Source organism: Chanos chanos, chromosome 7, assembly GCF_902362185.1.
Source record: "Chanos chanos chromosome 7, fChaCha1.1, whole genome shotgun sequence".
Taxonomy (NCBI): Eukaryota; Metazoa; Chordata; class Actinopteri; order Gonorynchiformes; family Chanidae; genus Chanos; species Chanos chanos.
In genome coordinates this window covers 5038077-5062432 of record NC_044501.1, presented here as the reverse complement: position 1 = coordinate 5062432, position 24356 = coordinate 5038077, and the positions used below count along the sequence as shown (strand labels likewise).

Below are 24356 nucleotides of genomic sequence, written 5' to 3'. Positions count from 1 at the left end.
ATGCCACAACTCCTTAACAAAGAGGTTTTCCTGGACATCGACCTCTTTGGTATTGCCAAAAACAACAACGGTGAGTTCAACCCCTCAGCCTATGATAACATGCATAATATATCATTTACAGTCATATGTGTGGTATATATATATACACCACACATTCTGAATACTACCTAGGTAAAACGTGACAGGTTTTAAGTCTGCATATGCTTGGCTAACTCATGTTATTCGTCATGAACACACGTGACCGATCGTTGATGAATATTAATAATCTTGTTCTTTTTTTCACACAGGAAGCGCTTCTGCGGCTCTCATAAGCTATTCAGACATTGACGAGATGTTGGACCCTTCTCTCCTCCACCCAAAGAACAACACGGTCAACATTATGATGTCTCCAGTGGTCTCAGCTTTCTTGCCCAAGACTCCAAACAAAATTCTGACCAAACCAGTTAACTTCACAATGAGACACATTAAAGTGAGTGCTCCACGCTTTATTTATATATGCTCAGCAAACCATACAGTCATCCTGCTAGTGTGACCGACCACCCCAAATCCACCTCAAAAATTCCCTCAACATCTGCAAAGTCACTGAAAAATGGTTACACATGTAAGAAGAAGTTAGCGTGCTAGGTCTCTCAGTAGAACGCTGTAGAGAACTGTCTCCATTTTATGTAAGATACAGTAACAAATAGGATCCCTACACCATCGTTATGCTGCTTTGAAAGCACATCTTTTTCACCAATTGTACAAGTCTAAGATCACGTTGAGCAAAACAGAAAATTAGTTGTCTTTTAGCTTTTAATATAAATGTTAAAATGTCAGTTTGCACACATGCACAGTATACATCGGTGTGCTTTCTACCATCAGAAGACTCAACACATGGTTAAGATTACCAAGTTTTATTTCTTCTGTCTTTTGTGATTCATGCCTAATCTAATTGAGAACACAAATATCAACTCAAGTTAAGCACTACTGAAAAAAAAATCATTTAGCTTGGATAATAATAACATCACCTACAACACCATCACCACCAACAACAACAACAATAATAATAATAATAATAACAATAGTAATAATACAAGTTTATTTAGAGCCCAGTATCACTATTTATAGTCTCAAAGGGCTTTACATGTGTATAACAAATTCAAATAAAAATTACATTATCCATAACCTAGAGAAAATAGATAGAGCTTTAGTTTGGTTTTATACTGGACACCCAGGAACTTCAGATTATTTCACTATAATAATTATTTATTTAAATATTCTAGCTAGATTCATGTCTTAGCCAAAAAGACTTTCAAAATCAAAAAGATTACAAAAAAAACCCAACAGTTAATACTTCATTTTTGGTTGTATTTTGATGTAATTTTCCAAATGATTTTCCTTAATAGCTTTCCTTCTTTTCGACCTTGAGTTTTTCAGTTTTACAGCTTGTCAAAGATATTAAGGCGACATACAGCTTTTATTACATCTCCATGCCTTTCTCCATTAGAAAATGGATCCTAAAGGTCTGCTGCACTGTGTGTACTGGAACGTTAGTGAATGGGTTGTGGACGGCTGTTCCATCACTGAGACCAACTCCAGTTACACAGTCTGTTCCTGTGTACACCTGTCCACTTTTGCTCTCATCATGCAAACTCAAAGACCACCCAAGGTAAGAGAGGCCTTTTAGAGAAGATGTAAGAGCTTCAGTAAAGAGAGATAACTGCTCTCTTTTTTCTGTGATATCTTTTTAATGCTGAAATAAATGTTGGTTTTCAGAGGTATTATCTCTTGAAGCTGCTCAGTACGGTCGCTGTGGGTGTGGGACTGGTCTCCCTGTTCTTGACTGTGTTGACTTTTATTGGTTTTTGGAAGAAACTGGGTCGGAAAACCACAGCTCGACTCAACCTCTGTATCAGCCTGCTACTGGCCCATCTCCTCTTCCTCCTCACCCAACATTTCCTGCACTATATCAAACCCCACGAGGTAATGGTAATGACTTATCACCATTTGACTGGCATTGCCAAGTAATACACTGCTTTCATTAACCTCCTTAAAAAAGCCACTTAAAGAACAGTTCCCTAAGGTTAGAGAAGAGAAAGAAGAAGAAGAAGAAGAAGGAGAAAAGGAAGAAGAAGAAGAAGAAGAAGAAGAAGATAATAATGATGATGACAATGATGAAGGGGGTGCTTAGAAGTTCATGGTCATTATCTCTTGTTTTCTTTCTCCTCAGGGTGTGTGTAAAGCGTTAGCTGGAACACTGCATTTCCTTTTTCTATCTGCGTTTATGTGGATGTCTGCTGAGGCCATACTACTCCTAAACTCAGTGAACAACCTATCAAAGTTGACATACAGAGAGAAGGAGGAGCTTCACTGGGCATATCAGCTCACGATTGGCTATGCCATACCTCTGACAGTCATAGCTTTGTCTGCGGGATTGGTGCCCGAAATGTACGACACTAATATGTGAGTATGTGGAGAGAACACAACTTTACACAGCGTAAAAAATGAGTGATGATTTATTGGAGATTTCTCTCAACTTTTCTAAACAAAATTGTAAAATGAGTCATTAAATTCAACGATTAACAACATTTTTAAAAGAATTAAGTCAACAAAATGGTACAGTAATGTCAAAATCAGTTACTTAAATGATTTCCAAACTATTTAAAATGTGAAGAAGTATGTAATCATTTGCAGTGTCAACACAAGCTACGTTTACATGCACTTATCTTTTTCATTCGGAATGAAATCATTTCGATTGATGATTCTGAATGTACCGTTTACGTGAAAACGACTGTTTGTGCATGTTTACGTGTCACAAGTGTACAATCAGAATTCATTGCAACTGAAATTACCTTGCGCCGACGTGTACGATGTAGTCGAAGGCTATATAAAAAGTTCTAGGCCTGTCATACACAGAAATAAATAATGTTAGAGTGGTGACAAGAACGCTTACTTTCAAGTATTGTAAAGAACCAGGGCAACGATAGCGTTACTTCAGGTCAGTGATTTGATCACTTAATTACTTGACAACTGTAACTTTAATTATAATTATAATAATAATTACATCATCTCTGCATGGAATATTGTCCCAGACTTGCTTAAACAGCTCTTTGTTGCATGATTTGCGCCCATCTAGTCGCTCGACTATTCTTAATTCTTTGAAAACATAAGCATGGTCTTCGTCGTCAACTCTGTCATGCACAGTAAAATCAGGGAATTTCTAAACAGGGCAGAACTTCCACTCTCGGAACTTCACATTTCACAGGGGGCGCTCGCGAGAGAGTCCAGAATGAATGGGGGCCTATGGAGCTGTACCCCCAAAAATATAACTTTCACTGGGTAAATTTTTTTTTCTTGCAATATTCATTATGTTTTCAAAATTTGGGCTTTTTGTCTGGAAGCAGGTGTAAACAATTATTTTAGCCATTTAGCTCCATTCACTCCCATTCATCGAGGACTCTCTAACAAGCGCCCTCTAGGTGAATTGCAGCCAGTTTTGCTACAACGGCATTAGTAGGAAGTGGACAGGCTGTGTGTAGATGGGCTCTGGTAAAATGTCAGTACGTCATTACTCCGCGTAATGAGCATGTGCGGAATTTGCTTCCATTTGCTTAAGGCAATCCGACTGAGCGTTCACATGGCTAATATTTTCCTATCAAACGGATGATCAGAAATCTAAGCCACCTCTTTAAATCCGATTGAATTCTCGATCGGACTGGAGTATTTGCTTCCAGTTGAGGTGTTTACATGATGCATTTTCATTCCGATTCAGCTGGACTCCAATTATTAACAGAATATTAGGCTCCATGTAAACGCATCTACCCTTAATGGTACCAGTGGTTAAGATAATGATGACTAATGGTGTGTGTTTGTGTACGTCATCTGCACAGCTGCTGGATTAAAAGAGAGAATGACTTCATCTGGATATTTGTGGGCCCTGTTTGCTGCATTCTTGGAGTGAGTATCTCTAAGGGAAAAACACAGTTACCACCCAGACTGTGAAAGCACTTAGACAGTGGTTCCTGAAGAAGTTCAGTCTTACATAAGGTCATCTAAGTGTTCGAATACACTTTTTTGCATTATAGAGAGTTAATGCTAAAATAATCAAAAATACACAGTATTTATATTGATCTTTACAGTAAGTGCAGTGGCAACTCTTCACACAATGTGTAATGTTCTCTCATGTGTTGCAGGTAAATGTGATTCTCTTTACTGCCATGATTATCACTCTTAAGAAAACTCTGATACAGCTGAGTGACATCTCTCAAGTTAAAGCAACCAGGTAACAGAAAACTCAGCACATACACACAAACACACCCACACACACACACCAGTGCACACGCACACAAACACACACACACGCACTTTCATGTTAGGGGTGTAATGGTAGACTTATTTGGTACAGGACGTTCGGTTTGGTGTGCGTTGTGATCCGAATGAATATCGCCTAGCTTTAACCATGCACGTTATGTGCCTAACTTTTTTATACTCTGATGGTCAGTCGACCGAAACGTTAGTGAATAAAGTGATACTCGACAAGATACAGTCTGCTACATTTCTGGATGTGAAACTAAAATGAAAACCTCAGTTTCCTCTCCGATTCTAGAACAGAGCCGTAACTTAGCAACTGAGTTAGCACATGTTCAACGATGCAGCCTCGTAAGTATGGCGACCGCAATGCCTTGAGGACCCTCCCATATCCTTCAGGTGTCCTGTTTGGGAACATTTTGGTTTTCTGGTGAACTGCAGTAGCAGTGGGTAAAGACAAGTGAATGAGCTGAAATCGGTGTATTGCTGGCAGTACATGGAACATTATTATTCAACTGTGACTTTTGTGTATCGTTACACCCCTAATACATACACACATACATACACGCCTACACGAAGACAGATAGATTGATTGACTGACAGATAGTGAACATAACTAAACATGATATGTACATGCTTTTCACTCACTTTTCAGGGCTATGGTGTTCAAATCCCTGGCCCAGTTTATCATCCTCGGTTGCCCCTGGTTACTAGGCCTCCTCACACACATCAGTGAGAACGTGGAGCTTGTCTTTCTGTTGTTCACCTCCCAGCAAGGCACCTTCATCTTCCTGGTCCACTGCGTCCTGAATGCAGAGGTACGACACCTTCTCTTCCACCCTCTGACTCACTGTCACCTGCTGTCTCTGCTACCTGGGACCCTCCTCCATGACTCCTCGTCCACAGCTGCAAATCTCCAAATCTCCCAGCTGTTCAGGAAATGAATGACAAAAATAGCCACAACATTTTGTTTCTGTACGATCATCTGTCTACATACATTGTTCCCACAGCAGCTGAGAAGCTGAGGTTTAGTTGTCCAATGGAACACCGCAAATCCTTCTCTGAACAGATCTGACAATCACGTAAAATTGAACGTTAACTTACCTACCTTATCTAAATCAATACATAAAGTCCTAATCTAACACACACTCACTCCTTTACTCCTTTTCATGATACTATCCCTTTGTTTGAATCATTCACCTCTTTAGCAGTGCTGTGAAATATCACTCTTCGTCTGTTACGTCATTTTTCAGGTTTCTGCGACCTCTTGTGTTTGATTGGCCAGTTGATCTGTCAGTAAACTTGAGTGAGCATTACTGTTGCCTGTTGAGCTGATTTGACTCCACCTCTCTCTCTCTTCACGTGTTCACCCAGGTGAGGAAGCAGTATGCCAAGGTGTGGCAGTCCATGTGTTGTGGCAGCAAGTCAAAAACTCCAGGTTCAACTCAAGTTTCCCATCCACGGGACAGCCAAGATACTCAGCATATTTATTCCAATGAACCTGCTTAGGTTAGGGCTTTATGTCTTCACAGGACAAGAAGAAATGACAACCTGTCAAATTAAGACGCAATTTTTTTTGTACTGTCTGAACTGTCTTTGTTGTACTGTCTGATGTCTCTTCCATTTGAAAATAAAAACTACCAAAATGGATAGATACGCTGAAAAAAAATCATGTAAACTTTTTTATTCTTTCCCTGGGCACCATGGGGAAAACCGTTAAGCACAAATTAACTTTAAGAGAAAGAAACTTTGAGTCTTTAAATAACGTGGTGTTTCACTCATCATTTGAAATGACGATAGTTAATGATGATGATTGTGAGGGTGGGGATGATACTGATTTGTTTTTTGTTTTTTTTCTTCTAATGTGGATTCAAAAAGATGTTTTCTGCTTTTCTACATTAATTATATGCAGTTCTGTGATTATCCTGTGATTGAGTATGTAAAGATGAACACACCTTTTGCAGGACTATAAACCTGAAAATGTATACATCTTTACAGTTGAATCATTCTTTTGTTTTAAAATTCTTAATTACAATTAAAAAAAATGAATGAAGTATTGAAAAACTGTTGGGTGGTAACTATGCTATGTGAACCTCCAAAAAAGACACTTATATTTTTGTACACTTTTATTTGCACCTTCTTTTATTGTTATTATTTATTTTCACAACTGATTATCTTTGAAAACACGCGCACATGTTCACACATTCTTATCGTTAATATGCAGCGGCACACACCGGTCCGTCCTTTTCCATGAACGTAAAAAGTTAATGAACAAAATGGTGCAATACTCTATCCAACCACACGGAGTCACTGTTGCTGTGCTGCCACGATTATATAGCCTATCAAAGGGGGCTCTAAGCACCAAACAGTACCAAGCTCCTATGGCCTTGTGCAACAACAAAATGACTCAATCTTCAGAAAAAAATAAAATAAAATATAAATCTCTACATAGTGCTTGCTTGAAAGTGTTAAGATAAAGCTCATGAAGTGCTTTAAGGTTTTGACAAATCAGCACTTTTAAATAACTGCTGCCAACTGTGGCACTGCTGACATCAGCCTTGATTGTTAAGTCCCGCCTTGATTGACACAGATCGACATAGATGAGCAGACCACACAAAGGGCAAACGGTCAGTTCGGGATAAGAGAACAAATCGCACAGAGTATAGTTTAAAGAAGAACTAGTTCACATTTATTGATGTTAGAAACTCTGGGATTTGAAGTTTGAATGATTTGGAAGTGAGACATTCGATCCATACAGTCGATCTTGGCTAGGTTTTGTGACATGATTGTAGTGTATTGTGTGGTGTGATTGCGTGACTCTCTCTCTTTCTCTCTCACACATACACGCACGCGCGCACGCGCAGATAAACATACTCATTCTGATATTTTGTAAGGGTGTACCCATTTGTTCATTTATTCTCTAAACAAATTCTCAATATCATTAATTAAACATGCCCATTCATTTCAAACACTGGTGTCTGCCCCAACGGACCTTGACGTGTACTTACCCTAGAAGGTCACTAGATGTGTAAACGGTCAGAACACTCAGACTCTAAGAGTTAGATCTTCCTTTGTAGGATTTATTAAACGGAACAGCACACACAAGCAACTGAGTAGGACGCAGGTTCATTAATTGGTTGAATATCTGATGGATGTTTATGGATCGGTAGGCATGTGCGTATAGTATGTAGCCCGATTCTATAAAAAACAAAATAGGTAAAACATAAACACAACGAATTTAGTGAACACAAAGAATTTAGTCAGTTGCACACGAGAGGGAGCTCCAAACAAACAAATGAACTCAATATCAAGTTAAGGCAGTGGTAAACATGCAGCGTTAGGTTACAGCATCAACATACCAGCGCACACTGGAACGAGTTTTTCCACTGGAACGAGTTTATACACTATGGGTCCTCAATGACCAGGTAGGCTAAAGTGAAGAGCTATCATAGAATGAATAGAATGATATTTTTTACTGATAAGCGCAGCGCTCTCGTATGGGCATTTGAACATATTGTACATAGTGTTCTTTGGATATTTTTATATATTTTTTATTGTTTTCCTTTATCTCCACTTTTTTTATACCTCGTGTTTATTTGATAAACGGCATTCAGAGTGGAAGGCAAAGTAAGAATTTCATTGCACGGGGAAACTTGTATTAACTACGCATATGACAATGAACACTTTGACTTTCAATTTTGAAATGAGGTAATCAGTTATTTCAACTGAATAACTCAATAGGCTACGGTCCAAAAGGTTGCTTAAGAGCTTAACAAAAGTGAACTTGTGTATTATACTTTACCAAGCGAATCAAACCATGGTCCTCTTAGTGTCTGAGAACGGTACTCTTTTTGTCATCACTCAGATGACAGCTACATCGCCACACTAGTTTGCAATGAACGAAATGAACGAATGACTTGAAAAAAGATTCGTTCATTTTACTGAACCAGAGTCAAAGATCCGAGTCGGTAAAAAGATCCGAACTTCTCATCGCTATTGTGCACTGACTGACAATTCTCATGACGTCAGTCACTGCTCCGCCACCTCTTCTTTCTTATGCGGACAGCTGTCTACATGTTTGACCTTACAATTAAATGTATAGAGTTCTTTTCACATTAAAAAAAAAAATCAAAACAAAACACAAAACAAACCTAAGCGCGGTCAAAAGGTGCCGTTTATTACCATGAACGCAAAATCAATAAATTGATCTTTTCTTTTTTTTTCTTCTTTTTCTTTTTAAAGGAAAGGCTTGACCAGTATGTAATCTTACAGACAGCGGTGTAATTTGATCTTCGACGGGTGTGACTTAGTCCGAGGACACCCCCTCTGCATTGCCCCAGCCAGGGGATTTGTTTTGTCCACTCTTATTTTTAACGTCTTCTTACTGCATTCTAATCTGTTCTTGGTTTTACTCAGTTTTTTGTTAATGTCTTATTTTACTGCTTTGATTCTGATTTTATCATTTTATTCATTCTATGCACTATTCATTTTCATCTTGCCTCTTGTGTATCATTCCTTTCACTCATCTGTTTTATCTCAGTTTGATCTTGGCTATTTAGTTGTTGTTTTTGATGTGGTATCTCTTTCTGTTCTTGTGCTTTTATTTTACCTGTCCTCTCTGAGTCCGGCTTTTATACATGCTCCTTATTCCTCTGATCCACGTAGCCTCGTACTGGTCAATCTTTCTGCCTCGACTGGAAAGCACTGTGGGTCAACTCCTGTTGTTTTTAAATGTACTATATAAATAAAAGTGACTTGATTTGACCTGACTTGATTTTTGCAGCCAAGGTGTTCCCACACAGATGGAGCAGAACAACAGTGACACCTGGTGGAGAGATGGAACATCGCACTATCAGGCTAATGCATATGACAGTACTTTCAAGGCTATAGAACCTTGTTTGTGCTAATGCTGGGTGGTTGTATAGAGCTGTTGTGTTTTGTTTGATTTGATAAAGCGAGTATATCTTTCTGGCCCTTAAGTTGTTTTCTATTGTTTTTTTGTTTGTTTGTCTGTTTGTATGACAGACACACACACATAATGTAGTATAATAAAATGTATCAATAAGGGAATTAACATGAATTTTATTGAAGATATGTGTTAACATCAATCTGACACTTAGATTCTTTCTCTCCAAAAAGCATATTTTTCAAAGTGATTAAATAAAAATAAATAAAAACTTTATAATGTACATTCATTTTCATCAGTTCTGTTTCTGATAACCACTGATACACAAATCAGCCCCAATTCAAGCAAGAACTGCTTATAAAGGACAGTGTGTTACCCCAACTGGAAACTTGACTTAAGCAACGCAATTATAACTATGACTACATAAGTTACAAATTCATTTTTAACGCTTCTGTTTTCAGAGACAGTGTGACTCTGTTCAAAGCCAGCACATGTGACACGTTTTAACTTTGCAGTTTACAATTTTAGTTCAAACCGGTTTTCATGTCTTTATTTCCACCCTCCACATGCAAACCTTGATTACATTTGATATCAATGATCAAAAAGAAAACCAATGAAACTCAACATATTTTTTTTAATGTGGTTTGGAGAGAAAGAACAAAATAATCATAAAAACATGTGTATTAAGTATAACATGCATTAGAGGGATAGTTAAATCACATGTCATTTTTGTAGGAAACTGGACAAAGAAGAAGAGATGACTTGCCTGATATAAAAAGAGCCTTCATTTCTTCCAGTCTTCAGAGGGTATGTGTGTGCTGTGTGTGTTGAGGTGCACAGATATATGAGTGAGAGACAGACAGAGAGAGAGAGAGAGAGAGAGACTGAAAGCAGTAAGAGGCAGCGTTACAATAATATGTTCCAGGACTGTGAGACTAGTTTGCTGTGATATAATGCAAATGTATAACTATGCTTTGCATGTCTGAGCATTACTGCAGCCTTGCCTGATCTAGAATCAGTTTTGTTTATTGTGTACCGACCTAGTTTAGTATGCATATGTGAGATGGGTTCTGAACTCAGTTCAGCAAAAGCATCATTTTTACTTTAGCTGAAGTGGAACGTCTTACTTACAGTGGCTACAGTGGCTGTCACAGACACAGACACAGACACACACACACACACACACACACACACACACACACACACACACACACACACACACACACACACACACATATACACACACACAACAATGTGTAACAATGGGATATTTAGTTTTGAAAAACAAGAACAGGAAAACTGAACAAAATTTGAACATATAACATAACATAGGAAGGAACACGACAAAAACAACAAACTGAACTAAAAATCTATTTCTGAAAAGAAAAAATGTAACTAAACATCACACACACACAAATAATAAAACCCAGAAGAGAAAAGGGACAGAGCTAAAATAGTGTTATCAGTAGCTGACTCACTGCACTATAGCTAAACTCCTAACCAAACCCAAAGACAGCAATGGGACACTCAATGATATACTAATTAGCCTATAAAGAACCAACAACTCTAAGTGTGTGTAATGGCATCTGTCCAACAGCCAGATAGTGGAAGGCCCTGAAGCCTGTGAGTAATACAGGAGGTGAAAAAAAGGCTAGCGTTACTTATGAAATTAGACAGGTTTTATGGCAGGTACAGTGGCAGGTCTGGTGGTAGGTCTGTTCGTTCATCGTCAGTTGTGTTCACCCGAGTGCCCAGCTGTTGTCAGGTGACATGACATGAATGTTGAGCATAGCTCTCTTCAGCTGAGGGGAGAGCTGGAGAGGGCAGAGGAGGAAGCAGGAAAAAATAAATACATTTTCAATTTTGGCCCTGTGATTCACATTCATGATCTAAATGACAATATTTCTGAAGGGAAAACATATACATAACTCATATACATAATGTTTCACAAATATAGTGTCATCCTTTTTAACGGTTTTGAATATGTGTTTGTGTGCTTCTGGAAGATGATGTACTTTCACTCTGTATTCTAATAGTGAGGCTTTCGGTTTCGGGGCTGATATGTAAATCGGTAACATTCATTGACATAAATAAGGTACTGCACAACAGAGTGTGACAGAGGAAAACTGTTTCCCTGAAGTAGTTTTACTGAACCCCAAATTTACAAAGATAGTGAACACATTTCAGTGGCAACAATCAAAACCAGCAACACAGCACAGAAGGGTCCATTCACGCCGAACCAGGTAGACACAGTGAGATAGTGATCATGAACTTAATCGATAAACAAGGCCCCAGGTAAGAGACAAAACAATACCCAACTACTTAGACATTCGACAGTAAATGATAAAAAAAAAAAACGTGAAAAACACAACATTCCACGTTGTTTACACATGGTGGTGCATGCTGGGAAGAGTCCCACCTTCAGCCTCAGAACCCTTTTGTTCCATCAAGTGTTGTCATGGTAACAAACACGCTGAGTTAAAAGATTCTTTGGTTCTGCTCCATGAGCCTATCCCCACTCGCAACCAAAATGAGCCGTCTAATCGATAATGAATGAACAATCAATCCAATCATTGATCATCAGTACAGAGGGATTTTCACATGCCCATATAAAGCGTTTCCGCTTCTCTCAAGAGAGCATTTTCATATTATTTCCACTCACCTTCCCTCCGTTCATCTGCCTCTCTGTTCCCCACCCACACACACATACTTTCTGATATCCATTTACCTGGGCAGACAAGAAGATTAGGTGATGATTCTGGAGGATGAATATTCTTATTATTCCAGGTGAGTCATTTTAACATTTTCTTTTTGTTGGCTTTTCTACTGAATGAAGAAATGCTGATGTAAGCTCTAATTAACCGTGTATTAGTGAACTCCACGTGATAAAACAGTTGGACTTTTTTTTTTGTTTTTGTTGCTGTTGTTTTTTTCTCAGTGGTTTATTGTTTTGTTTTGTTTTCATTCTACTCTGAACATCTTTACATTGATGTCTGAGTTGATGATGATGCAAAAAAAAAGTGTTAACAAAGCACAATGTAGAAAACAGTGAAAATTAAGAAAACCCCTTGAATGAGTAGGTATGTCCAAACCTTTGACTGGTACTGTATGTAGAGTGTAGCTGTAGATAATTCAAATCATGGACTCAATTCACAGAGGTTGGTAATGTTCAAAAGTAAAGCTACATCAGAGCAGCAACGGAGAAACCGTCTAAAAAGATGACAACAGATATTAGAAATATTTGAATATTAAAAAGTGTCTGATGAGTGTGTGAATAAAAAATATTCTTTTGCCTAAAATATTCTTTTCACACAGAACAAACTTCCATGGAATTTCTCTTCATAGTTGTTTACAGAAATATGAGTACTTGTTTGTCATTGCGTGTATGTAAACTGTGAGTTTCCAGTGGGCAAACCCCATACCAAGAGGAAACTACTGTTTAATTTTTTTATGAAAATGAATGAGTCCAGAAGGCTCCAGGGCACCCATGGTTGGTGACAAGCCAAAAAGTTTTAACAACATGTCCATGCAAATGGTTTTTCCATTGATGAGAGATAAGACAGCATATCACACTTTATACTGATCAGAGATCAGACAGCATACAACATGTTACACTGTGGGCAAACGCTGCAAATGGGAAGATTCACATTTTGATCAGTTTTTGATCAGTTCAAATTGAAAATTCTTTTTGCCTTGAAATGTTTTAATGAGCATATCACAAATTGAATGACAAAAGAGAAACAATCAAACAAACCAATTTCAAACATTTATATAATATTCATTCATTCATTATCTAAGCTGCTTATCCTGATTAGGGTCACGGGGAGTGCTGGAGCCTATCCCAGCGCTCATAGGGTGAAAGGCGGGGAAACACCCTGGACAGGTCGCCAGTCCATCGCAGATTTATATAATAAATACATTTTATTTATTAAGTAAAGTTTGTAGGAAAAAAAGACTTTAAATTGGCTTGAAAAAGCTGAGTCTGTAACGACTGTCATAGCGCCTGAAGCCCTTGTAGTATCAGTGTGAACCGTCGGGGTATGAGGATTAGCTTTGGAGTTTAATTGTCCTAGTCAAAATATATCTATGAGATTTGTATGTGGTGTGAGATAACATATCTATAGGGTGTGTTTGTGCTGTGAGATAATGTATCTATAGGGTGTGTTTGTGGTGTGAGATAACGTATCTATAGGGTGTGTTTGTGGTGTGAGATAACATATCTATAGGGTGTGTTTGTGGTGTGAGATAACATATCTATAGGGTGTGTTTGTGGTGTGAGATAACATATCTATAGGGTGTGTTTGTGCTGTGAGATAACATATCTATAGGGTGTGTTTGTGGTGTGAGATAACATATCTATAGGGTGTGTTTGTGGTGTGAGATAACGTATCTATAGGGTGTGTTTGTGCTGTGAGATAACATATCTATAGGGTGTGTTTGTGGTGTGAGATAATGTATCTATAGGGTGTGTTTGTGCTGTGAGATAACATATCTATAGGGTGTGTTTGTGGTGTGAAAGGGCAAGACTGAGTGTCTACTGATTAACAATCAATGTCCCTTCAGCTCAGTTTTTTACAGTGTTTTGAATATTGTAACCCTGGTGCCTAATCACGCACTTGCAATGAATCTGAGAATCTATGGTCTGAATTTCCCCTTAAGCTCCATTATCAACAGAATCCTATAGAGGCTCTCTTTGGATTTCTCAGCCTTATGCAGAACTCTTCCACTGAAGTCTGTGTGGTTTTGTCTGTTCATTTCTTTGGGAACATTGAGAAATGATTTGGAGTATGGCGTGGAACTGTAACAGACTCCCAGACTCTCAGTGATTATCTGTGGGAGGAGATGAATTTAAAAATAGAGGCAGAGGGAGAAGAAGAAGAAGAAGAAGAAGAAGAAGAAGAAGAAGAAGAAGAAGAAGAAGAAGAAGAAATAAAAACAAACACAGAATGCTGAGATTTGAATTCGGTGTCAGTTACAGGCAGTAGGAACAGGCTAATTCAGCAGAGAAACAGACCTCATAGCCAGTGTGGGTTTAGTTTGACAGTGAGGGAAACTTTTATTTGAAGGTCAGGTTTCCATCTGCAAAAGTAACTTGCTTTCTATTCACTTCCTGAAGAATCTTGAAGAACAAGTATTGTATTTGCATGAAAATTTCCCTTTAAAGCTTAATTATGCAGCTCTACAAAACTGGTTTATGGTGAAAATATAAAAAGTACAACAGACAGATTTCCCATTGCTATATTAAAGAGAGAAATGATAAAAGAGGTTACAGGCTTTTTGGGATGAACAGTTAATTGCTTTTGTTTTGCTCGGAGAATGAAGGCACAGGGCTCTTCTGTTAGGAGGTTTACGACTTACTCTGAGTTAACTAACTCTGAGTTTTCACTAAACCTGCTCTCTGGAACAACCCCTATAGGTCTTTATTATCTGGAAGGTCACTGTTATTGTCAGAGAAACACTTCAGTGTAGACATGCCAGATGTGAGAAATTAAGAATGATGAAAATTTGTTTGGCATGTATTACGTGTGGGACGGCACGGAGGCGCAGTGGGTAGGGCTGTCGCCTCACAGCAAGAAGGTCCTGGGTTTGTTTCCAAGCTGGATGGCCAGGGTCCTTTCTGTGTGGAGTTTGCATGTCCTCCCCGTGTCTGTGTGGGAGAATTGGAGATACTAAATTACCCCCAGGAATGTGAATGTGCTTATCTGTGTGTCCGCCCTGCAACTGGTGGCTCTGGACTGGCGACCTGTCCAGGGTGTTTCCCCGCCTTTTGCCCACTGAACGCTGGGATAGGCTGCGGCGCCCCCTGCGACCCTAATTAGGATAAGTGGCTTAGAGAACGAATGAATGCATTACACGTCCCATCACGTCAGTCAGGTTTACTAATTACCTCACCTACGCCACACGGTGCAAATCAAATAAGAGCACCTATGGGAACAGTTTCCTGTTCTGCTCTTCAGCATTTGCGTGACACAAACACAATGTTAGAGACTATCTGTAAATTGCATCTGATAGATAAAAATGGTAAATCCACCCTGTTACACATCAAAACTATGTAATGCCATGTCTTCTCATCAGGTGTTGCTTTGGCTATTGTAACTGTACTGGGCACAACTTTTGCTCAAAGTAAGTGAAACTCCAGCCACTTCAACTACCAGTTCTCTCTCAACACACTGTTAATTCTTATTCACATGCTCTGGTATGTTATAATAGAAATAACCAGCAGCCTTGCATTATTACATAGCTGAAATGTATGTAATTGTCTGTTCATTATTACATGAGGCTTGAGTGTAGTGTTTAAAATGTATACACTCACAAGGTTTAGTTGTTTTGTGGGAAACATAGGTGGTCATTCAGTTGACTACAGCATGTGATTCTTTGTGTAATCTTTTTTTTTTTTCTGAGGCGTTGTGTGTTTGGTTATTCCTAGATCATCACTCACTTAAGAAACCACCATGTACTTCCCCTGTCGTCTACATGGACGATACATATTACTCATGCACCACCTCTGATCACTCCAGTCCATGGTGCAGTCCCACATGTGGCAACAGCAGCAACAGATGTGACAGTTACAGTAAGATCTTTACCTCTTCTGCAGTATCTGTGTGTGTGTGTGTGTGTGTGTGCTGTACACCTTGCTGACTGAAGCCTATTTGACTTAATGAGTTCTGTCATTTCCTCCTATGCTATATAAGATGTCTGCAACAGTTACAAGAACATCTCAGATCCTTCGAGAAACATACTCTTTCGCTCCACCTCCTTCCCTGGTTGGCCACCAAGCGACAGCACGCTGGAGGAAGGCTGGTATCGTTTCACCGGCGTCGGAGGGGACGTAGTGGCCACGGAGTGTCCGTCTTCACCCTGTGGTGCTACAACTTCGCCTCTCACTATCTGCGAGACCACTATCGTCGCCATCGGTAACCGACTGATTAGGTCGTGGCTATGCAGTGGCACGAGAGAACAAGGCTGGTGTCTCATGGCTCAAGACTTCTTAACTACGCTGGTTTGCCCACAGGGTTTCCATCTCTACTATCTGTTCCCGACGCAGGGCCGCTTCGTTACAAGTGAGTCTCATAGACATATCAACTGCTGTTTGTTTGTTTGTTTGTTTGTTGAGCTTTGTTTTAGTTTTTTTTTTTCCATAACTTCTTGCTGGATGTGGGATATCCATTGTTCTATATGATAAATGGTTGATATGATGATTAAATAGGGGAAAATAGAAAACACAAGCAGTGCTCAAAGCAAACTGTGTTTGCCTGAGGCTTGTGACGTTACGTGCTAAATTGCTAACAGATTTGTGCGCTACTTAACTTCACAAAGGCAAGTATGAAAACGCTGGCATGTCTACAACGCTGGCATGTCTACAACGCTGGCATGTCTACAACAGGCGTCCGGTGCTCAAATTCAGATCTCCATACCTCTGACCCATAGTCAGTCCTCTCCTGCTCTTAACCTGAACTTACCTTTCATACACAAAACTTAAGCCTAGCCAGGAGGGTTGGCCCCAATCCACAAAAAAAAAAAAAAAAAAAAAAAATCATGTCATCAGTGAGCTGTGGGTTTTTGCTCTGTCCCATGGCAATGTGCACCAACACAAAGCCCCAAAATATCCCAAGTAAAGCTAGCAGCTTGGGAGTATCCACTGAGTATAATTTACATTTTTGTTGTCGTTGTTGTAATTTACACTTTTGGGCTGCATTTATATTGAGCACTAACATGTCAGAATCAAGTACAAAGTAACTTCCCATGAAGAAAGGCAGATTTCTTTTGTGAGTAGTGAGTACTACAGTACTTAAGGATGGGCAGAGTTCAGAAATCTTTTATTTTTCAGTTGCACATTGTAAATAGGAAGGTTCTCAGCATTTCTCACGTCCAATCAGTAAAGGCTCCAAGGTTGCACAAGCACACTTTAAAGCTGACATTATTCTACATAATTAAAAATTATTTTTGAAATGACTTATATAACTACTTTTGCAGTTATGCTAAACTCACCAATCCCACCTCTGTCTGCCTTTCCCATTTTAATCTAGAACATTCTTCATGCAACACTTCATCTTGTGGTGAGAACACAGAGTGTCTCTCTAATGGAGGCTGTACATGCAAGCGTGGATTTTGGATGTCTGAAAAAAGTTTAACAGGAGACTCGTATGGCTGCTCTTCCAGTAAGGAAAGTTAAACACTATTCTGTGCCAATGCAAATCAATTCAAATGAAAGCTGAAACGTGTCTATCATCATTTTCTGTCCTGATCATCCATCCATCCATCCATCCATCCTCTCTCTCTCTCTCTTTCAGATTTAACTTTGACTGAGGATTGCAAGGTATGTGTGAAAGGCATTAAGAATTAAATATCTGTTGATAGCTGCATTACTTGTTACAGTTATTGCAGTGATTGTTGTTGTGCTATATACTGTTTTTTGGGGGGTACTGCAGGGGGGAGGAGATGCCAGGCACTCAACTAGCACCTATCCAACAGAGAAAAAATGTTCGCAGTCTAGGGAAATAACATACCTAATCCTGTTTAGAGCGGTCCCCTAATCTAACTCTAACACCACCCAAAAGGCCACAACCTCCAGTATCTCAGACCTGTCACTGAAAAAGAAATGCCCAGAAAGGACCGGAAACAAAAGGTTTTGAGGTGCTGCACTTGAAAAGCCACATACGTACAATGATTAATAATCGTTTGAATGTCACTGTTTAGGAGAATTTTAACAATGAATGTGGAAATGACTTCCTGCAACAAATACAAAAACTGCCACCAGACACTGTGATGACAGAGGAGGTGAGTTACAGTGAAAGGCAATTCATTCACACACTTGGTTTGATCTCGTCTTGTACTATTTTGCCTGTAAATCTTTGCTACGCAGACTCATGCAACAGAGAAAAAAATGTTTTGTTTTTTTTTTATTTTTATTTACTGGCATTGTTTTGTAAATATGATTTCTGAGCTCCGATCTAAACCTGAATCAAGCTCTAAATCATACCATTGATTGGCAATGATTGATTGACTGATTGATTGACCTAATAAGAGCCTATCCGTTCCTCACTGGTTACAACTGGGCTCTAGAGATATTTGTTTTTCCCGCATTGCACGCCAGGCTCACCATTCATTTTTAATTTTTTTTTTAGAAAGAGTTCCATGTCTAAACCAAGCTTAAACCACCTTCAGACCTACGTCATATGAGTGCCACCTGTATTTCGCCACTAGAGGGCATCTTTAACCATAATCTGGCAGAAACGTTCAACAAAATTTAAAGATTAGTAGATGTTGCTGTAACGTGTTCCTTTTCATATTGCAATTCTCTTTTGCTATTTTTTTCTTGCTTATTTGTTTGTTTGCTTGTTTGTCTGTTTTAGGCAGTGAAGAGATTATTAGATGATGTATCTGAGGTTCAGAAAAAGACAGTGGATAAAGAGAAAAACAGCCAGACATTGATACAACTCGCAAATTCTGTGATTAATGCAACTGAAACACTCGTATCTGCAGTAGTGGAGCCAACACACACCCAAAAGGGAATCCACTTTGAAACCAGCAGCACAGGTAACTGCATCCCCTCTTTACCCTCAGCTGACACAGAATGTGTTTCAAGTGTTGTCCACTAGATGGCACCAAAAGGCATGTGGTTATTGATACGGCCATTTTTCACGTCAAGAGCAACCTTGATGGTCAATTTCCATTCTAAAAGACAGACCAGCAGAGAGGCGTCCTGTCCAGTACATGCCACTTACCTCTAGTCCCAAGAAAGTTTCCAGGATCACAGAGCCTCAGCAGTTTCCTATATAATCTATAACAGAATGGTTTTTGGAACAAGTAAGAATGATATCTGCAAAAATAAATGGTCGTTCACTTCTACAGATTGAGAGCTGACATATGAGTGAAAAAAAAGATATATTTATTCGCTAATTGATGTTGTCTGTCTGTCAGAGGTCAATGTTTTCACTGTTGGACCAGGTAGAAACATTTCAAAGATGCCACAACTCCTTAACAAAGAGGTTTTCCTGGACATCGACCTCTTTGGTATTGCCAAAAACAACAACGGTGAGTTCAACCCCTCAGCCTATGATAACATGCATAATATATCATTTACAGTCATATGTGTGGTATATATATATACCACACATTCTGAATACTACCTAGGTAAAACGTGACGGGTTTTAAGTCTGCATATGCTTGGCTAACTCATGTTATTCGTCATGAACACACGTGACCGATCGTTGATGAATATTAATAATCTTGTTCTTTTTTTCACACAGGAAACGCTTCTGCGGCTCTCATAAGCTATTCAGACATTGACGAGATGTTGGACCCTTCTCTCCTCCACCCAAAGAACAACACGGTCAACATTATGATGTCTCCGGTGCTCTCAGCTTTCTTGCCCAAGACTCCAAACAAAATTCTAACCAAACCAGTTAACTTCACAATGAGACACATTAAAGTGAGTGCTCCACGCTTTATTTATATATGCTCAGCAAACCATACAGTCATCCTGCTAATGTGACCGACCACCCCAAATCCACCTCAAAAATTCCCTCAACATCTGCAAAGTCACTGAAAAATGGTTACACATGTAAGAAGAAGTTAGCGTGCGAGGTCTCTCGGTAGAACGCTGTAGAGAACAGTCTCCATTTTATGTAAGATACAGTAACAAATAGGATCCCTACACCATCGTTATGCTGCTTTGAAAACACATCTTTTTCACCATTTGTCCAATTCTAACATCACGTTGAGCAAAACATAAAATTAGTTGTCCTTTAGCTTTTGATATAAACATTGAAATGTCATTTTGCACACAAGCACAGCATAGATCAGTCTGCTTTCTATCACCAAAAGACTCAACACATGGTTTATTAGCATGGCCCCTGCACAAGGATGACACGCAAATTCGTGAAGCGCCCCTCATTCTGGGCAGCCATGGTCTAGAGGTTAGAGAACCGGGCTTGTGACAAAAAGATTACCAAAAAAAAAACAGGGATGTCCCAATCCGATATCAAAGATCGGTATTGGTCGATCAAGGCATTTTTTAACTGATCGGAATCGGTTTTACTGAGCCCGATTCTGTTTTATGTCAGCTGTCATACAGGTGTCCTAAACGGAGAGCATGATTAGTGCCAGGACGAGGTTAAAATGTCTGCAGTGTGGACATGTTTTGAATAGGGAGAAGAAAGCAGTCCAACAATCATTTGTAATGTTTGCAATGGACCATTTCGTAAGGCTGCGTTCAATAGGCTACTACCACTTTAGTACGGCACCTAAAAAAAAACACTCAGTGGAATACAGTGATTTCACTCAGGTAACACAGGCTAAGCAACATACATTGGGGAATATACTTTTAAAAGGAGAGAGAAATTTCCTCGAGACCGCGACGAGGCCAAAAAGATTACTGAGAGTAATTGAAGTAATCGCTTTGGATGACCAGCCCATGTGGTGCAGAGGTGCGTTCAAATTCGGCAAATTGAGGCGAACGGGTTTTCTTTTAACTTTTCAATTTGAACGTTGTTTAGGTCAGCATATCCCGACGACATTAGTCCTCAAGGCTGCTAATAACAACTAATGTATCATTTCAAAATTGAAACAACTAACGCTTTCGCTGTATTTGATGTATGCGAGTTAGCCCAAACTAACGACCACAGAGAGCAATGCAGTCGCTTTACTGACGCTAAAGATTGATAACGATAGCATTCAAAAAGAGGCTTTCAGAAAAAGTATCAATGTAACTGACAATTAGACAACTTAACCATTTGAATTATTGTACGATTAAATAAAATCGAACATTTACGTATATTTCCTGGTATAACTCCCGCAGTACGCCTTACCCACTGGACAGTACATTTCAGACATTGCTCTACCGGAGCGTCACAAGAAGGTTTACTTTGTTATATTGTAGAATAAAAAAAGTCGTTAAAAAAAAAAGGAACAGCTTGGCCGCAGGCAATTTTTTTCTGAACGCATTTGCTATTCAGTTGTCAAGCATACACACTGAATTGGTTTTAATAACTTTTATTGAAATGTTCACTGAGCAACTGCATTACCTAGGAAAATGCAAGTATCGGATCGGGACTTTAATATTAAAAGACTCGGATCGGGGGCAAAATAACTTGATCGGGACATCCCTACAACAGAGTTATTACTTTATTTGTTGTTGTATTCTGATGTAATTTTCCAAATGATTTGCCTTAATGGCTTTCCCTCTTTTCGACCTTGAGTTTTTCAGTTTGACAGCTTGTCAAAGATATTAAGGCTACATACAGCTTTTATTACATCTCCATGCCTTTCTCCATTAGGAGATGGATCCTAAAGGTCTGCTGCACTGTGTGTACTGGAACGGTAGTGAATGGGTTGTGGACGGCTGTTCCATCACTGAGACCAACTCCAGTTACACAGTCTGTTCCTGTGTACACCTGTCCACTTTCGCTCTCATCATGCAAACTCAAAGACCACCCAAGGTAAGAGAGGAAAATGTCCTATATTTCATTTTTTCATATTGTTTATATCGATAAATTGTGCATGGCCTTTTCATGAGTCGTAATGACATAAGCTCATATATATTAAGAGTACTAAAGATAAAAGAGCTTAAGGAAAGAGAAATAACTGCTCTCTCTTTGTCTATAATCTCTTTTTAATGCTGAAATAAATGTTGGTTTTCAGAGTAATTATCTCTTGAAGCTGCTCAGTACGGTTGCTGTGGGTGTGGGACTGGTCTCCGTGTTCTTGACTGTGTTGACTTTTATTGGTTTTTGGAAGAAACTGGGTCGGAAAACCACAGCTCGACTCAACCTCTGTATCAGCCTGCTACTGGCCCATCTCCTCTTCCTCCTCACCCAACATTTCCTGCACTATATCAAACCGCACGAGGTAATGGTAATGACTTATCACCATTTGACTGGCATTGCCAAGTAATACACTGCTTTCATTAACCTCCTTAAAAAAGCCACTTAAAGAACAGCTCCCTAAGGTTAGAGAAGAGAAAGAAGATAATGATGATGATGACAATGATGAAGGGGCTGCTTAGAAGTTCATGGTCATTATCTCTTGTTTTCTTTCTCCTCAGGTTGTGTGTAAAGCGTTAGCTGGAACACTGCATTTCCTTTTTCTCTCGGCGTTTATGTGGATGTCTGCTGAGGCCATACTACTCCTCAACACAGTGAAGAACCTATCAAAGTTGACATACAGAGAGAAGGAGGAGCTTCACTGGGCATATCAGCTCACGATTGGCTATGCCATACCTCTGACAGTCATAGCTTTGTCTGAGGGATTGGTGCCCGAAATGTACGACACTAATATGTGAGTATGTGGAGAGAACACAACTTTACACAGCGTAAAACATGAGTGATGATTTATTGGAGATTTCTCTCAACTTTTCTAAACAAAATTGTAAAATGAGTCATTAAGTTCAACGATTAACAACATTTTTAAAGTAATTAAGTCAACAAAATGGTAAAGTCAAAATTAATTAAATTATTTCCAAACTAGTTAAAATCTATTATTTAAAAGTATTTAATCATTTTCGGAGGTGTAAGGGGTCAACACTGTTCATGGTGCCAGTGGTTAAGACACTGACGACTAATGGTGTGTGTATGTGATCTGCACAGCTGCTGGATTAAAACAGAGAATGACTTCATCTGGATATTTGTGGGCCCTGTTTGCTGCATTCTTGGAGTGAGTATCTCTAAGGGAAAAAAAAAAACAGTTACTACCCAGACTGTGAAAGCACTTAGACAGTGGTTCCTGAAGAAGTTCAGTCTTACATAAGGTCATCTAAGTGTTCGAATACACTTTTTTGCATTATAGTGAGTTAATGCTAAAATAATCAAAAATACACAGTATTTATATTGATGTTTACAGTAAATGCATTGGCAACTCTTTATACAATGTGTAATTTCCTCTTATGTGTTGCAGGTAAATGTGATTCTCATTACTACCACGATGATCACTCTTGGGAAAACCATCATACATCTCAGTGACATCTCTCAAGTTAAAGCCACTAAGTAACCGAAAACTCACCACACGCACACACACACACATTCACTCGCTCACTTGCTACTGTAGTTCACTGGAAAACTGGAATGTTCCCAAACAGGACACCTGAAGGATACGGGAGGGTTCTCAAGGCATTGGGGCCATACTTACGAGGCTGCATCGTTGAACATGTGCTAATTCAGTTGCTAAGTTACGGCTCCGTTATGGAATCGGAGAGGAAACTGAGGTTTTCGTTTTAGTTCCGCATACAGAAATGTATGCAGAAGAGAGGGCACTCTGTATCTTGTCAAATATCACTTTATTCACTGACGTTTCGGTCGACTGCCCACCGGTGCCTGGTTAAAGCGAGACTACATTCTCTCGGATCACAACGCGCACCGAACTGAACCTCCTGTACCAAATATGTGTCCTGTTACACCCCTAAAATATACAGCTTGCCCTAAATTTCAATAGAATGATAATTTCGTGATTTACATGTGTTATAGTGTCAATTGTGAGATGAACAAATGAGTTTTGTTACATTAGTAATGTAATTAGAGTTTAACAGGCTGCTCAGTGGTGGAAGTGGTTTGGAGTTGGTGAGGAATTCAGAGGAGGGGATGGTATCGCGGTACTGTCTTCCAGGAACCGCGACACGAGATTGTGGACTTTTGTATCGCAGTTTCCGTCTCGGTTTCAGAACTGTTACACCTTTAATAGATAGACTGACAGATAGATAGATTGATTGATTGACAGATAGTGAACCTAACTAAACATGACCTGTACACGCTTTTCTTTCACTTTTCAGGACTATGGTGTTCAAATCCCTGGCCCAGTTTATCATCCTCGGTTGCCCCTGGTTACTAGGCCTCCTCACACACATCAGTGAGAATGTGGAGCTTGTCTTTCTGTTGTTCATGTCCCAGCAAGGGACCTTCATCTTCCTGGTCCACTGCATCCTGAATGCAGAGGTACGACACCTTCTCTTCCACCCTCTGACTCCCTGTCACCTGCTGTCTGCTACCTGGGACCTCTTGTGTTTGATTAGCCAGTTGATCTGTCAGTAAACTTGAGTGAGCATTACTGTTGTCTGTTGAGCTGATTCCACTCCACCTCTCTCTCTCTTCACGTGTTCACCCAGGTGAGGAAGCAGTACGCCAAGGTGTGGCAGTCCATGTGTTGTGGCGGCAAGTCAAAAACTCCAGTCTGA

The 24356-nt window shown here is 39.4% G+C and overlaps 1 protein-coding gene and 1 non-coding gene across 2 annotated transcripts; both read left to right on the top strand.

The window, feature by feature from the left end:
• Positions 1-24356, top strand: LOC115817201 (uncharacterized). The gene is made up of 17 exons (XM_030780464.1): positions 1-70; positions 288-469; positions 1487-1648; positions 1756-1962; positions 4173-4261; positions 4943-5105; positions 5662-5725; positions 15886-16254; positions 19115-19228; positions 19444-19625; positions 21472-21633; positions 21836-22042; positions 22239-22471; positions 22780-22846; positions 23087-23175; positions 23955-24117; positions 24288-24356. Exons 1-17 carry the CDS (start codon positions 1-3, stop codon positions 24354-24356), a joined length of 2592 nt encoding a protein of 863 aa, XP_030636324.1.
• LOC115817679 (U6 spliceosomal RNA) lies at positions 19989-20094 on the top strand. Its single transcript, XR_004025472.1, has one exon. It is a non-coding gene; the product is annotated as a U6 spliceosomal RNA (small nuclear RNA).